The sequence below is a fragment of the Anthonomus grandis genome, chromosome 6 (genome assembly GCF_022605725.1).
Source record: "Anthonomus grandis grandis chromosome 6, icAntGran1.3, whole genome shotgun sequence".
Taxonomy (NCBI): Eukaryota; Metazoa; Arthropoda; class Insecta; order Coleoptera; family Curculionidae; genus Anthonomus; species Anthonomus grandis.
Window position 1 is genome coordinate 10,205,330 of NC_065551.1, and position 17,407 is coordinate 10,222,736.

General features: G+C 33.6%; 1 protein-coding gene across 1 annotated transcript; it reads right to left on the bottom strand.

Moving 5' to 3' along the window:
* Positions 1-7,301: 7,301 nt before the first annotated feature.
* On the bottom strand, positions 7,302-7,962 carry LOC126737566 (uncharacterized). Its single transcript, XM_050442495.1, has 2 exons — positions 7,876-7,962; positions 7,302-7,817 (listed from the first exon to the last, which is right to left on the bottom strand). Exons 1-2 carry the CDS (start codon positions 7,876-7,878, stop codon positions 7,302-7,304), a joined length of 519 nt encoding a protein of 172 aa, XP_050298452.1. The 5' UTR covers positions 7,879-7,962.
* Positions 7,963-17,407: the final 9,445 nt, after the last annotated feature.

A 17,407-nucleotide genomic window follows, 5' to 3' on the forward strand; every position in this document is an offset into this window, starting at 1 on the left:
CCCTTGTTTTTTGACCAACTTAAATAAATTTTTTTCAGTTGCGTTATGTCATAAAAACCTTTATTTGGTATATATAATTAAAAATATAGTTTATTTTTAGACAATACTTATAACAAATTTTTAAAGTTATTTCTTAAAAAGGATTTTTAGGCATACTTTAAATTTAAACTTGACGGATTCTGATTAGGCCTGAGGATCACATAAAATACAAGTTTAATTTCCAGTTATGACATACAATTGATCAAGATAATATATTCTTAAATTTTATTTGGATATATACATTCATACGTAAGAATTTATTAAATTTAAATTTTTATAGATAGAATAAATTTTTAAGATAATTACTTATTTTTTAACGTAAATTTTAATAAAGTAAGTCAAAAAAAAAATTAAAAGTGTTTTAAGAATTACATAAAATAGATGAATTTCTTTTTATAGTTGGACACACTTGCCAGGAAAACCTATCGCGGTGACAAGTGCGCAGAACTGTCGGTGGATATTCGTCTTAAGCCGCTATAGGTTGTCGATATTTATTTATTTTTACAATTTTTAAAGTTGGGTCTTTTAAATGATTTTTTAAATTTTTTGATGTATTGTGTTTTAACAAAATATCGTAAACATAAATATGAATATCGAACCCTTTTACTGTTACCTCTTATTCGAATGTAATTTAAATATAAGAGCCTATACACATACAGTGCTTTCATTTCAAAACGATCCACCCTTAACGACTTTCTTAAAAAAAAAAAAAAAAAAAAAAAAAAAAAACACGTCAAATTAGATATACAGGGAACGTTTAATTATGAATTTACTGAAGTTCTGTCCACATCACCTCCTCACCTCCAGCTAACTTCACTTTAATATGTCAAATGGGAATCCCCCTCGTGTGATACATCATAGTAAGCAGCGTAAAATTCTCTATTCAACGGTACCAAAAAAAAATGAAATCGGTAAATGTGTAAGCAAATAGTTAGCGAAAATGTCTAGAAATAATGAATATTTTGTTTACGCCAAACTTTGGTATTTTAAATGAATCCTTTTAGTGTGGTACCTACATCATTTTAAAATTCTTACATTTTTTATAATAGATCATCAAAAAAAAATACAATCAATTTAGAAGTTAAGATGTGTCGTAACAAACAGTACATTTAGTTCAAGTAAATTATTTATTTTTTTTAAGAAAAGAATGTGTACCGTTATTTGCGAGAAAAAAGAGTGTCTTCAAATGTTTTGCAAAAATCTTATAACTTTGTATGTGTATTTATTTCACTTATATTTTTTGCGAAACCTACCTATTAGGTACAAAAAAACACTGCAATACCTTACATTTTTAAGGCGTTTAAAAAGCAGGCGATTTATTATTGTTAAAACTGTCAGTTTGACGCGTGCAATTTTTCAATTTTACTTAAAACAGTGAGTTAATAAAATGGTGTATACGCTAGCCGAAAGAATAGAAATAATTTTCCTTTATGGAGCTCAAGATCGGTGTACTCGCAGAACCGCGAGAGCATTTAATGAAAGGTATCTATATAAAAACGTGAGCCATAAATACGTATTAGAATTGATACGAAAATTTGAAGAGACGGGATCGATTAAAAGCAATAAGAAAAAATATGAAAATAGAGTTGTCGATGAAGCATGCCAAGTTGAAGTACTAGGACAATTTGCTATGGATTCAACTTTCTCTATACCAAAGGCCGCAAAACTAATGAATATTTCCACTGGTTCCGTACATAAAGTTTTAAAAAAAAATAAGTTCTTTCCTTATAAAATTCATATTCTTCATGAACTCAGAGAAGATGATTTTGATAGAAGAATTCAATTTTGTGAAGTGATGTGCCAGCGAATTGACGACGATCCCCATTTATTGAAGAACATTTGCTTCAGTGACGAATCGGCCTTTTTTTTAAATGGCCTGGTGAACAGACATAACTGTAGATACTGGGATAATGAAAATCCGCATGTTTTTCGGGAAGGCCATACCCAATATCCCCAAAAAATTTATGTTTGGGCAGGAATTTATGGGAATGAAATAATCGGGCCATTTTTTTTGGAAGAAAATTTGACTGACAAAATTTATTTAAACCTTTTAGAAAATGCAATATACCCTTCCATCATCCAATCTATGGAAAATCAAGTAGATCAACATGGTGCTATATTATTGAATGAAAATAATATACATTTTCAGCAGGATGGAGCTCCCGCACACTACATTTTGGTAGTTCGAGAGTGGCTTGATGAAAATTTTCGAGAAAAGTGGATTGGCAGACGTGGTGCAATCGAATCGCCTGCGCGGTCTCCGGACTTAACCCCACTAGACTTTTTTCTTTGGGGCTACTTAGAAAGCAAAGTTTATAAAACCCCACCTGAGAGTATTGAGAATTTAAAAAATAGAATATTTCAAGAATGCAGAGAAATTAGCGGGCAGATTTAATAAAATAAATTAGTTAAACCAATTAAATTTGTTTTTCTACCCTACCGATTTACACTTTAATTGCTTCTTGGTCAATCAATTTTATTTTTTTTTACAACCATTGATAGCATAATGAATGCCTATATGTATTAAAATAATGTATCACACCATGGGGTAGCCATTTGACATACCAAAGTTTGGCGTAAATAAAATGAGACATTTTCGCTAACTATTTGCTTACACGTTTACCGATTTAATTTTTTTTGGTACCGTTGAATAGAGAATTTTAAATTTTACCCTCCTTACTATGATGTATCACATGATGGGGGTTCCCATTTGACATATTAAAGTGAGGTTAGCTGGAAGTGAGGAGGTGATTGACAGAACTTTAGTAAATGCATAATGAAACGTCCCCCTGTATATCTTTTTTTTTTTTTAAGAAAGTTATTAAAGGTGGATCGTTTTAAAATGAAAGCACTGTATAGGACAACCTGTATGATTCCTTTTGAGTTTTGAAAATAATCAGTTTTAAGAAAATAAGATAGTAGATAAGATAGTAGTAGTAGTAGTAAGGTTGAGGAGCTAGAGCTCGCCAAGTAGGCCTGAACAGTATCTTTTCGCCAACCCCAGAATCACTCATCCCTACGCCTCCACTCCCAATGCGCGATCTTCACTCTGTCGGCCCGTTCTTTTAATAAAGGCTTGCACGTTGTCTCAGTCCAGATCTTTAAGATCTTCCCGTTGGAGTGTTGCACCGAAAGTTTTCCTTCTCAGGCGACTCCACCTAACACAGGTAAGTGGTATGAAGTATGTTCCCCTGTGCCGCAATTCGGACAGCGTGCGCTTTCTCTTATACCAAGAAGGTGTAGATGCCTGTTTAGACTGTTGTGCCCGGTCAGGATTCCCAACAAGTCTTTGATACTTTGCCGGGTCTTTGCTAACAGTCACCTTGATTTAGAGCCGTCATGGTCTGGTATCATTTCCTTGGCTTGTCTACATCCTTCTGTCCTTCTTCAATTCCTCCTTATTTTTTCCTGGGAGATTTGTTTTTTGCTGAGACCGAGACAAAGTTCGGGGCCTACGAAGGGGTTAACGGAACCTTGTCTCGCCATTTGGTCGGCCCGCTTATTGCCTTCAACACCTTGACTGACTTTGACCTCCTGGGACCCATCTCAGTCACTTCCCTGCGTGCTGCAAGCCTTCCCAATGCGTCTCTGGATTCCTAGACTAACGCTGAGCTGGCCCTGGGTTTCTGAATCGCCTTGAGGGCAGCTTGACTATCGGAGTAAATGCAAATTCCCCCGTTACCTTCCAATGCCTCTCGTTTGTTTGCTACTTCGACTATAGCAAACACCTCCGTTTGGAAAACTGTGGTATGTTTTCCTAGCGGGAAGGATTCCCCTGTGTTCGTTTCCATCCTGTACACTCCGGCTTCGGCTGAATTGGTGCTTTTCATCCATGATCCATCTGTGTACCAGGCCTGGAAACCACTTGGCTCTTTAATTTGGTGCGCCGACCATTCTTCCCTTGTCGGGATTTGAACTTAAAACCTCTTCTTTAACCTTAGCTCGCCACTTTCTGTAGTGCATCTGGATGTCAGAATTGGTATGTTCTTACACATCCTGAGAGCAATCGTCATATGGCGTTGTCCTAAGTAAACATTGCGCCACCCTCCGTTATCCTTCATCCTCTTATGCGCCGCCAAGGCCTCCCTCTCAATCCAGACTAAGAGGTCCGATAGTACAAGAAGAATATTTAGTGGCATCGCAGGTGTTGTTCTCATAGCTCCAGTAATTCCCAAGCAGACCAGTCTTTGCAGTCTGGTCAGCTTTTGGGCGTTGGTGACCTTCAATACGGCTGGTCACCATACCACGGATCCGTACGAGATCCTCGGTCGTATGACTGCGGTATAAAGCCACTGGAGAACGTGGGGTTTTAGACCCTCATCTTGTACCTATTGTTCTCCGTAATTGCCATATTAGGGCCGTTGCCTTATTTACTGCCTGCTCTACGTGAGTTTTGAACGTTAGCTTGTTGCCTAAAGTCTAAGACTCCTAAGTATTTGACCTGCTGCCTCAAAGTTAGACGATTCTGATACATAATGGGAGGTTTAAAGCCTATCAAATTCCGCCTCTTAGTAGAGAGATTAAGCTCGGTCTTTTCAGGGTTGACCGACAGCCCAGTCTCCCGACACTACTGTTCCACCATCCTGCATGCGACTTGCATCCGTTCACAGACTGTGTTCACGAATTTACCTGTGACCATCACTAGTCCGTCGTCCGCGTATGCCTTTGCATAGAATTCTTCAAGTTCTAGCTTCCTAAAGAGACTGTCCATCACCAGGCACCAAAGGTGTGGTAGCTGCCTTTCACCCTATAGTGCTATTTTCTTGTTCTCTATGGCTTTTTCAGCTTTACTCACTACAGAGTGAAGTGCTGTTTCCGTCGACTTCCCTTTCATGTAGGCATGCTAATTCCTATGTAGTGGTGATTCTAGTAGAATCTCCTCAGTTATATACCTGTCTATAAGCATTTCTATAGTCTTTAGTAGAAATGAAGTCAGGCTTATTGCCTAACGGACTTTGGTTGACAATAGTCCAGGAAAGTTTATTTTAAGGAGAAGCTTGATGGTCTCTTCTTCGTTTGAGGTCCATAGTTTACCTTTCTTCAGGCATCCTATCTCGGTTTTTTTGTCAGAGCCCAGTAGCTTCAGAAGACGGGCTGTGTCTGTTTCTCCTACCTGTTAAGTATAAATCCTAGTTCTCTTGGTTCCCCCCTTAAGAACGCTATGGTGCGACCATCTTTCGTCTTTTTTGAGACGGTCCAAATTGTCACTCCACCAGGTCAATCTTTTGTTGCCAACTCTCTTAGGAGGACATGTTGCCTCGTAAGAACTGATGAGTATACTGTTTAACCGTACTACCCCTATGTCTAGTTCCTCCTTGGAGGATATGGCTCCACCTAGAGTAATCAAGGACTGAACAAGGCCCTCTTTAAATTTGGTCCAGTAGGTAGCCCTCGGGTTTCTCTTGAGAGGCTGTTCCTTCTTATCCAAATCGATTTCAAATCGGATTATTATATGACTATGGCGGACATCGTTATGTCCTGTGATCCCCTGCAGTTATCAACCCTATCCGCTAATTACCGTATTACCAGCGTTATGTCGATAACCTCTTGTCTAACTCTATTGAAAAAAGTTGGTTCCGCATTTATGTTTGTTACCTTAAGGTTTTCCGATACTACATATTTTAATAATGCCGTACCCCTTGTGTTGGTATCCGTACTTCTCCATACAATGCTGTGCGCGTTTGCATCACACCTCGCGATTAACCCTCCGTTAACCGCGTCATAGTTCCTCACGCCGTTACTCGCGCGGTGTCTAAGAGACGCCAAGTAAATATTTATTTTACATTAAACAAAGATTATAATATGATATATATATTGAAATATTCACGAATTAAAGTGGGTTTATTCTATATAAATGTGTTTCAATATTGAACAGATAATAATATGTAATGTCCACAAAATCAAATAATATAAAATGTCAAGATAACAGACACATTAAATAAATCATTTTTAACACAAGATAATAGTTTCAATTGTAAAGTAATCGATGAGTAACATAATAAAATAATATAAAATTCAAAAAAATAAGATCAATAATTTTTTTAATTGCAGGAGTGGCAGGTGTAGTTTGCATGTTTTAGGCAAATATAATTTTCACACTTTATACAGGTATATTTAGTCATACGATTTTTTTTCCGACCACAAATATAACACCTTTTCCAGGTACCAGAAGCCTCCATTCTGGACTTCTTACTCGTCCCTTCCCCTCCAACCGGTTCCCCCTCGGTAGCAATTTCACAAGTTCTTTTCTTTAGATCTGGTAAACTTGCAATTTGTGATCTGTTTTTTATATGATCTTTTGTCAGTTCTAAAGCTAGTGTTTTTATAAAATGTCTTCTGTTAGCTATTATAAGATTTTAAATTACATATGTATTTATGGCCCCTACATTTAGCATTGAATAAAAAACTGTCATCGGCCAGCGGTTAGTGTTTCTAGACACCGAATAAGTGGCACAAAGTTTATCTACACGTCAACACCAGATTTTGTCTCATTGTAGAAAGTTACAATATCAGGTTTTTTCTTTTCACCAGTTGTAACATCAATGGCTGAATCATGGTGCGTGCTAGAGAATAGAAGAACATTTTTTCCTTTTTTTTTGGGATATAAGAAACAAAAGTTATATTCTCTTGAAAAGCAAATGTTGATGAGTAAACGTCTCGAATGTTCACTGATACTAAGCTAGGTGGGAGTTCGCGTTTGTTTTTTCTTACAGTTCCAACGTAAGTGAGTCGGTGATTTCTTAGGAGATCTGTGACGAGTTCGTAGCTGTAAACCAGTTGTCGCCGGTAATATTTCTTCCACTGCCACTCAGTGGGGCATATAGTCTTTTTACCACAGATATAGCACTATTGTCAACTTTGTAAGGTCCTTCAGGTTGCACCCCGACATATATTTCCAAATTGGCAGTATAAAACATTTTACAATCAAGGGCTAATATCTTTAGCTATAACCATATTTCGATGGCTTGCTCGGAATGTATTGTCGAAATGAACATTTGCCCCTAAACGGTGGCAACATTTCGTCGACTGTGAAATACTCACCAACAGAATAATTTTGTTGGCACTTTTCAACAAACATTTTAAAAAGGTCTCTTATAGGATCAAGCTTATCACAGATTTTCCGTTCATTCCGCGTTTCTTTATCATCAAACCGCACATTTTGCACGAGAAAATGAAATCTATTTCGAGACATTGTTATTCGGAAAAGTTCAATGCCAGAATTATCAATAGCCCAAAGGTCTGCTGTGTTTAGTCGACTATTCCTATGGAATCCTGCCATACAACAAACCAATAAATGCTTTAATTTCAGACAAGTTAGTAATCTTGCAGTCTCTCTCTCTGCTATATGAATCCTTCTTACTAGAAATATACTTATTAGTATTACTGACAATTAGGTTTAACATATCGTCGTCTCGAAGAAAAAAAGCACTCCAACAAGCTAAACCAGATCTTGCATTTCTAGCTGCACCTTTGACCCCAGGCAAATAGCTGACAATATTATGTGAACGAGTTCTTACGTTCTGAACAGGCATCTGTAGTTTCCATCTTGTTATTTTATCTTTTCCCAATATCGTATTTACCACTGGTTCTTCAACCTCTTCGTCACCTTCACTAGATATTTCTTGTTCTATATCTGAGCTTTCCAACCAGTTTTCTACGGCGTCTTCTTCGCCTTCACTACTATCCTCAGCATCCGACAATATATTGCTGTCGTGCTCAGCTAATTCCCGCAGAATTTCTGCACCTTTTTCAACAAGTGGATCAAAAAATCTCTTCGACTATAAAAAATTTATATCAAACACTACAAAACAATACAAATATGTAGTTATAACTTACCATTTTGCCAAAAAATCGATGAACAATATTTTAACAAAAGTACTCGCGCGAACCACATGTACAAATTCGCTAATAACTTCACTGCGGTTCAACATAGACTATTTTCATGCAAGCCGGCAAATAATCGCAATGCATGTCGAAGGTACATGACCGCTGACAGCGCTATCAGTCCAAACTATGCTTACGGTATTTTATTAACCTTTTTAGTTCTTCCGCCGGGGGATCCATTATCATACGGAAGATATAAATTGCATATTATTAACTTATATTTTGTGCCACTTACCGTGTACTCCAGGGAAGGAGAATAAGATAACTAAATACTATAGCTATTAATGTGGTTTCAATTTAATATTTAGATTTCATTTGATATATCCTAAATGATTTTTAAATTTTTTGGTGTATTGTGTTTTAACAAAATACGAATATCAAACTCTTTTACTGTTACCTGTTATTCGAATATAATTTAAATTTAGTGTTAAGAGCTTATATAGGACTACCCTATGATTTATTTTAGTTTTTGGAAATAATCAGTTTTAAGAAAATACGATAAGTAAACATACAGCTATTGTTCCGATATGTTTTCAATGTTGTTGATATATTGTGTTTAAAAAAATTCAAATGTCTAACTCTATTACTATATCTATTGGCTATTATTCGAATGTAATTTGAACTTAGTGTTAAGAGCTTATACAGATCGTGTTATCGTGAGCTACGTATTACCCAAAATAATGGCAACACCGCTTGGTTGGGGCTTGCAGGCGGCGGAATTTTTCGTTTTTATTTTATCAACCGGGAGTCAGCAGACCTCACTTTGCTGTGTTACTGCACGTTGCATTAATAGTTTTTGAGCGTTATTTTCGTGTTTTTTTCACTATGGCTGTTTATACCCCTTCCGAAAGAGTTTAACTAATTAAATGGTTTTATGGAGGCAATTCGGCAGTACAATGTAGAGATTTGTTTTCAGTGATATTTGAGAATTGACCGATTCCTTGTGCAAAAACGGTTTTAAATGTGGTTAAAAATTTTGAGACATCTTGTTATCTTCAAGATTCTAAAAAATGCCACACAAAACGACAAAAATCACCTGTTGAAGTGGTCCGGGATATAGAACGGCTGGAAGAAATGGTTTGCAGTACCCTAGAACTTGATTCGACACGGTCCACTAGAAGTGTTGGAGAGGAACTGGGAATGAGCAATTAAACTGTTGCTCGTATCTGGAAAAAATATGGGTACAAATGTTTCAAGTATTCAAAAACTCAGGAAATATTTCCTGAAGACCAGTGGCGAAGAATGGAATTTTGTGAAACCATGATGGAAAAGGCAAATGAAAACGAATATTTTTTAAAAAATATTTTGTTTTCTGATGATATCTTCTTTTCCATTACATGGGAAACACAATCCTTTCATTGTTCGTTATTGGTCTCAGGAAAACGAGCACAGAAGTTTTCAGTTTCGTACCTCAGTATCCTCAGAAATTGAATGTTTGGGCAGGTATTTTGGGCGACAATGTTATAGGGCCATTTTTTCTTGATGGCACTTTAAACGCCCAAAAGTACTTTGTTTTTAGTTGCTGCAAAACCAAGTTCTTCCTGCCATTTAAATCCTACATGATGTAGACCTGGGATCGTTTATTTTCAGCAAGATGGCAGTCCTGCTCATAACGCGGCTAGGGTAAAATAATTTTTAACAAACACTTTTCCTAACCGCCTTATTAGTGGGACTGGCGATATTAAATGGCCTCCTAGATCTCCAGATTTTTCTCCAAATGACTTTTATCTGTGGGGTTACCTTAAGCAGACAATTTACAAGCATGAATTTAGTAGGCCAACAAATTTAGAGGAGCGAAATAAAATTGTCGAAGGTGCCAATTCCATTTTACCTGAAACTCTTTTGGAGGTGCGAAATAGCTTTTACGATAGGTTAAGTTTTTGTTTAGCGAAAGAAGGCGGTTTATTTGAGCGTTTAATTTAAAAAATGATATGTTGTTAAGTTTGTTTATTAGAGTTTTATTTCTTATTTTTTATTATATTTTTATCAGAGTTGATATTTTATTTTTTATTAGAATAACGCTTTAATTTTCATTATGCAAAACACAGCATATTAAACATTTTAAGATTACAATTCTATACGGGTTTTACCAACACCCACTCAAAGACAAGGCCTTAGTGCTTGGCGCGTGACGTCATCGATGTGGGCCACCGATTTTTAAAAACCAAGGGACTTCATATGCTAATATCTCAATATTTGGCTTGTTTTAAAAAATGCTAGGAATAGAATAGAGTTCAGGAAACATTCAAAGGTATGTTTTAGTTCTGGTTGAATGTCAGGTTAAATATTATGGTGTAATAATAAATGCAGACTCCCAACTCCCCTACATCTGCGCCAAAATTCAACACATTTAGGTATTTATAATAATTTTTTTATACCATCAAGTAGTAAAAAATGTTATTATATACACAGAAATGCATATATTGACTTTAAAAGCTTTAAAAGCTTAAAAAGCTTCTCATACTCCAGTTCAAGTAATTCTTTAATTGCAGAAAAAGAAGCACATTTTTTCTTTGAAGTGTCAAAATCAGGAAAATAAAATTTTTGGTCTGGTTTAGAGTTACGCCAATTATTAAAAACACATTTAACTAAATGAACTGTATCAAATAGGTAAAATAATGGTCTCTGATTATCTATGGGATGAGGATAAACAATACTAAGTTGGTCTGTACAATCTCTGATACCATCTCCTCTAAATTTTCAATAATTGTCTTAATAAAATTATGAAGTATGTCTGATGTAATTTTGGAGATGGGAGCTATGTGAACTACTTCCTTATGCCAAGGAAGCTCGAGACTTATTATTGACTGATGTTCCAGTGATATTATCGCCTTTATAGTCCATGTAAGGGTCAATATGAATTTCATTAAAAAGTAGTGACACAAATCTCTCATGATCATTTAGTAAACTAAACACATTTCGGGCATAGGTTAAAAACATTTTTTTTTCATCTATGTGGGGATCGGTCATGTGTTTGTTACAAATACCCATTATAGTTTGAGGATGTGGTAAAATTAGGGATCCATAATCTCTTAAATACTTGTACGCATGAGGACTAATAGTATAGATTATAGAAGTCAAAATTATTGTACTACTTGAATATCTGTACCTTTCCTTTGCAGTTATAAACAAAGCTAATTGTTCACAAATAAAATCTAAAGCATGCACTATTTTGTTGTCTTCAATGTTTTTAAAACTTTTTAGTATGTTTGACACAAAATCGAACACATGTTTAATTTTATTTATGTCATTTAATGGTTTGACATGATCGAGAAGATGACAGTATTGCCAAGGGTATTGGTAGCAGTATTTGGATTTAAGTCACAGTAGGGGTTGTTATTATTGGTAACATTTTCCTCCAAAGGCAGGGTAATAATAGTAAGGTCTATTGCTTCAAGTATTGCATATAAATCATCTAAACTATGGGAAGTATATGGAGTTTTAAATTTTGATGTTAAAACACAAACTGGCTCGCTATATAAAAAAGTTTCAACATTTAAATTAAAATTTAAAACAATTGCTCAATTAATGCATGGACCAGGTGTGTATTCAATTTTAAAAATTGTTAGCTTTTTGCTGTCTTAAAACTCACTGTGAGCACTAAACCAATCTTTCAATTTTTGTTGAATTCTCCTTTTTTCGGGTTACATAATTTTAAATATTGTTTAGGTCTGATGATGCTCTAGTCGAGCGAAACATGTAACCTTCGTTATTTTATTAAATGTATTTGTGATGCTGTAGATTTCGTGTTTTTTACCTTTTATAAAAGTGTATGACCAGCATCTTTGGGATAATGGATGAATTTTTCGAGTTCAATCTTTCAGTAGTTTAAAAGCAGAAAATTTTTCAATAAACTCTTCAAAACGGTCAAAATTATTTTGTTTCTCATGCTCGCCAAAGTCAAATTCAACTTGTCAATATTTTTAAACCTTTCATCTTTACTTGGCCGTATTTTTATAGTTTTTGACAAATAACTAGGGCAATTTAAAAAAATATATGGTGTACAGTCTTCTTTTAGTCGTGGTTTTAGTAATTCTATTGTAAAAATTTTACCTATGTTGGAATCTTGAACTTGAGTACTCTTTATTATACTACCTTCAGGAAAATGAGCTTCACATACTTTGGTGTTGTTTGTGGGCTCAAAGTCATCTCTGTGTATGGCTTTTACCCATTTTCGCCTTAGATTTATATCCTTAGGAAAACCGAAGACATGCACTTTAGGTCCTTTTTTATAGTTTCCGTTACAACCCGGAACACAACACTTTTGAGGCATATTTACACTTTGGTATTAACTACAAGCCGAACTAGGAGAAAAACATTAAATTAAACACGAACTAAAGTATTAAAGTCCGATATAAACAAATAAAACCGCGGCGCCGCCCGGTTTTCCCAAGGATTTTTCTAGTCCGGAAATACGATTTTGCGATTTAAAAGTACGCGAAGAGTTTACATAAATATAACATACACGTTTCGCGGAAATAAACAGTTCCGATTTTAGAAAAAAAACACAAAAATGAGCTAATGTTTACTGCGGATCTCGTTAGAAATACCGGCAACCACAGAACATAAATATACACAACCTAACCTCTCCTTTCATCAGGTGGCACAACTAGTAGATGCGCCGTTGTCAGATTTATATAGAAAGAACTCCTATTGGCAAGTAACAAGGTATTAGATAAATGATTAAATTTGAAAAAAGTTTAAATTATAAAAAGAGAAATAAACATGCACTCTTTTTCTTAACTAAATTGTAAAGTAAGGGCAGTTAAAGATATAGATTTAATTATTTTTAAATAGTAATACAGCATCCTAACGTTCGCGGCAATCTGCAAAGTCTGGCAGCGTTGCAGGCAGCCTTCCGTGGACGAACAACGGCAGCGTCAACAGCTGAATTCACCCGAAAATCAACCCGAAGTGCATGGCCTAAACGCGTGACGTCACGAGCAAAATTTTTTGGAGCGCTTTGTCCTTTTGTAGAGGTGTTATTGGTTTTACACATTGTCATGTCTGTAAAACCCGCATTAGAATAAATATTTTAAAAATGCCTGGATTTTCGCGTAATATTTTGGGACATGTTGTCGCCAAACGACGCAGCTCCCACGAAAATCAGATGTTTACTAACCCGTCCTCGGGCCGGCCGGGGCGGTGCTCTGTCGCAGGCACTCGTACACGCGCGACGTTGCAAAATTTCGCCTCTATGCGGTTTCCTATAAGTAACGAACGAAAACGCGATCTGTATAGAAAAACCTTTATGATTCGATGTGCGTTTTGGACATAATGAGTGTTAAGAAAATGAGATATGTATGTATTTTCAATTTAATATTTAGAGTTCATTTGATCTATCCTAAACGATTTTAAATTTTTTTTAATGTATTGTGTTTTTGAAAAATAAACATATCTAACTATTACTGATACCTATTACTCAAATGTAATATAAATTTAGTAATAAGATCTTATATAGGATATTAAATATGCGCTATATGCTTCGTTTTATATTTTGGTCATAATTAGTAATAAGAAAGTAGAATTAAACTGTTTAGCTCTTGTTCCGATTTAATTTAATTTTAATTTTCAGAGTTCATTTGATATATCCTAATTGATTTCTCATATTTTTTTATGTATTGTGTTTTAAAAAATTACGAATATCTAACTCTATTACTGATACCTATTATTTGAATGTAATTTAAGTTTAGTGCAAGGAGCTTATATAGGACAACCTATATTATCCGTTTTACGTTTTTGCTCCAATGAGTGTTGAGAAAATACGATAACTATAAACTTTAGCTATTATTCTGTATTAATTTCAATTTAATTTCTTTAATTCATTTGGGAAATCCAAAGTGATTGTTGTGAAAACCACAACACTGTCGAAATCACAATGAAATATTTGCACCAAATACGCTATTTACTAATAAGTACGAATCGTGCTTTACGATTACGTAAGCAGCTTCAGATGCAAAGGAAGTCTTTAGTAGCTGTTCATCTCTCACACTGTCGATGCGCTCGATCTCTGTATAAAAAACATTCTGTATTAATTTCAATTTAATTTCTTTAATTCATTTGGGAAATCCAAAGTGATTGTTGTGAAAACCACAACACTGTCGAAATCACAATGAAATATTTGCACCAAATACGCTATTTACTAATAAGTACGAATCGTGCTTAACGATTACGTAAGCAGCTTCAGACGCAAAGGAAGTCTTTAGTAGCTGTTCATCTCTCACACTGTCGATGCGCTCGATCTCTGTATAAAAAACATTTTCCGGAATTTCTAAAAATAGTATAGATTATAGAAGTCAAAATTATTGTACTACTTGAATATCTGTACCTTTCCTTTGCAGTTATAAACAAAGCTAATTGTTCACAAATAAAATCTAAAGCATGCACTATTTTGTTGTCTTCAATGTTTTTAAAACTTTTTAGTATGTTTGACACAAAATCGAACACATGTTTAATTTTATTTATGTCATTTAATGGTTTGACATGATCGAGAAGATGACAGTATTGCCAAGGGTATTGGTAGCAGTATTTGGATTTAAGTCACAGTCGGGGTTGTTATTATTGGTAACATTTTCCTCCAAAGGCAGGGTAATAATAGTAAGGTCTATTGCTTCAAGTATTGCATATAAATCATCTAAACTATGGGAAGTATATGGAGTTTTAAATTTTGATGTTAAAACACAAACTGGCTCGCTATATAAAAAAGTTTCAACATTTAAATTAAAATTTAAAACAATTGCTCAATTAATGCATGGACCAGGTGTGTATTCAATTTTAAAAATTGTTAGCTTTTTGCTGTCTTAAAACTCACTGTGAGCACTAAACCAATCTTTCAATTTTTGTTGAATTCTCCTTTTTTCGGGTTACATAATTTTAAATATTGTTTAGGTCTGATGATGCTCTAGTCGAGCAAAACATGTAACCTTCGTTATTTTATTAAATGTATTTGTGATGCTGTAGATTTCGTGTTTTTTACCTTTTATAAAAGTGTATGACCAGCATCTTTGGGATAATGGATGAATTTTTCGAGTTCAATCTTTCAGTAGTTTAAAAGCAGAAAATTTTTCAATAAACTCTTCAAAACGGTCAAAATTATTTTGTTTCTCATGCTCGCCTATTACTATGCCTACGAATTTCTAAAAATAGTAAAAGTTAAATATTGGCTTTTTTACTAGCAGTTTTTCTCTGTACTTCAAGGTTGTTAAAAGTGGAAGTAATTTTAGTATTAGAAGTTTGCTGTATCCTTAAATGCAGTTGTTGGGTAAATAAGTGTGAAGTATTATGCATTTGAAGTAGTGATGTATAAAAAACGGATGTGTGTCTTAATGTAACTTTTGCCTTTTCTGGGATAAAATTATAGTTGTGATCCTTCGAAGTCAATAGTAGAATCAGTTACGCGATTTTACCTAGTGTAACATTAAATGTTGCACTCTCCTTAGATGTTGGGGATTCAGGAAAACACTACCTCTCAATTTCTGGTCCTTCGAACCGGATAATCGTGTTGATACTCTAGAGAATTTTCCAATTCTTACTCCCGAGGAATGGCAGCATGGATTTAGCCCTTTGAAAAAGGATCTGTATGTGAAGAAGCCCGATAAGGTATAGGATGATAAAAAGGTTAGTGACTTTCTATTTTTTTCTCTTTAACGTTTATGTGTAGTAGTATTATATACACTGAATCTTTATTATTTCACTAAGTAAGTAAAAAACTGTTTGGACTCAAGTTATAAGCCTTTCACTCTAAATGTAGTCTCTAAATGATTGATGATCAGCAGTTTACCCCTTATGTAGTGTTTTTTGTTAAATATTGCCCTTTATAAATGATATTTGTTCTCTATAAAATAAGCTAACTATACTTTAAATAGATCAAAATTTTGTTTTCTCCTTAGGAACTATTTTATTTAATTTTAATGTTCTTTAAAAAACTGTTTATATTATAATTAATAATATATATATTATCTATAATATATAGTATTCTATAATATCTATAATATTTTTTTTGAAACACAATACATCAAAATATTTTTAAAAATCATTTATGTTTAAAAAAATTATATCTAAAAATTAAACTAAAATTAAACCGGAGCAATAGCTATCGCGATTAGTTATCATATTTTCTTAATTCTGGTTGTGTTCAAATCGTAAAGAACATCATTTGACTATATTGTGTATGAGAAATAGTAAATTTAAATTATATTCTAATAACAGATAACAGTTATTACTGTTGAGTGAAATATGATATATATAATATTTACTTTATTTTTTTTTTGAAAAAACAATACATATATAACAATACAGAAAAATTTAGGGTTATTTAGGTCATTTAGGGTTAAACATATTATGTCTGAAAATTAATTTAAAATTAAATCGAAACAATAGCTAACGCTATTAGTTATCGTATTTTCCTAATTCTGGTTATATTCAAACCGTAAAAAAGATGATTTGGCAATCTTGTATTTACGAAATACTAAATTTAAATTATATTCGAATAATAGATAAGCGTAATAGAGTGAAATATGACTATTTTTTTTAAAAACAATACGTTGAATATATTTTAAAAATAATTTATAGTAAATCAAATGAACTTTAAAAATTAAATTAAAGTCAAATCGGACAATGCCATAGAGATGAATTATTCTATTTTCTTAACGCTGGTTATGTCCAAAACGTAAAAAGAATCATTTAAGTCATCTTGTATAACCTAAATACTAATTTTAAATTATATTCCAATAATAGATAATCGTAATAGAGGAAGATATGATAAATTTTTTTTAAAAACAATACATCAGAAGAATTTTAAAATTAATTTATAGTAAATCAAATGATTTTCAAAAATTAACTTGGGAGTCAAATCGGTCAATGCTATAGGATTAATTGTTCTTATTTCATAACACTGGTTATATCCAAAATGTAAAAAGAATCATTTAAGTCATCTTGTATAACCTAAATACCAAAATTAAATTACATTCAAATAATAGATCATTGTAATAGAGTGAGATATGACTATTTTTTTTAAACACATTACATCAAAATATTTTAAAAAATATTTACGGTTAATCAAATTATATCTAAAAATTGAATTAAAATGCAGTCGGAACAATCGTAAACGCTATTAGTTATTACATTTTCTTAATTCTGGTTGTGTTCAAACCGTAAAAAACATCATTTGGCTTTCTTGTATATGCGAAATAGAAAATTTAAATTATATTCGAATCATAGATAACAGTAATAGAGTGAGATATAATTATTTTTTTAAAAAACAATTCATAAGAAAAATTTTAAAAATAATTTACAGTACATCAAATGAACTTCAAAAATTAAATTGGATTCAAATCGGGCAATGCTATAATGAATAATTGTTCTATTTTCTTAACCCTGGTAATGCCCAAAAACTTAAAAAGGATCATTTGACTCATCTTGTATAACCTAAATATTAATTTTAAAATAAATTTGAATAATAGATAACCGTAATTGAGTGAGATAT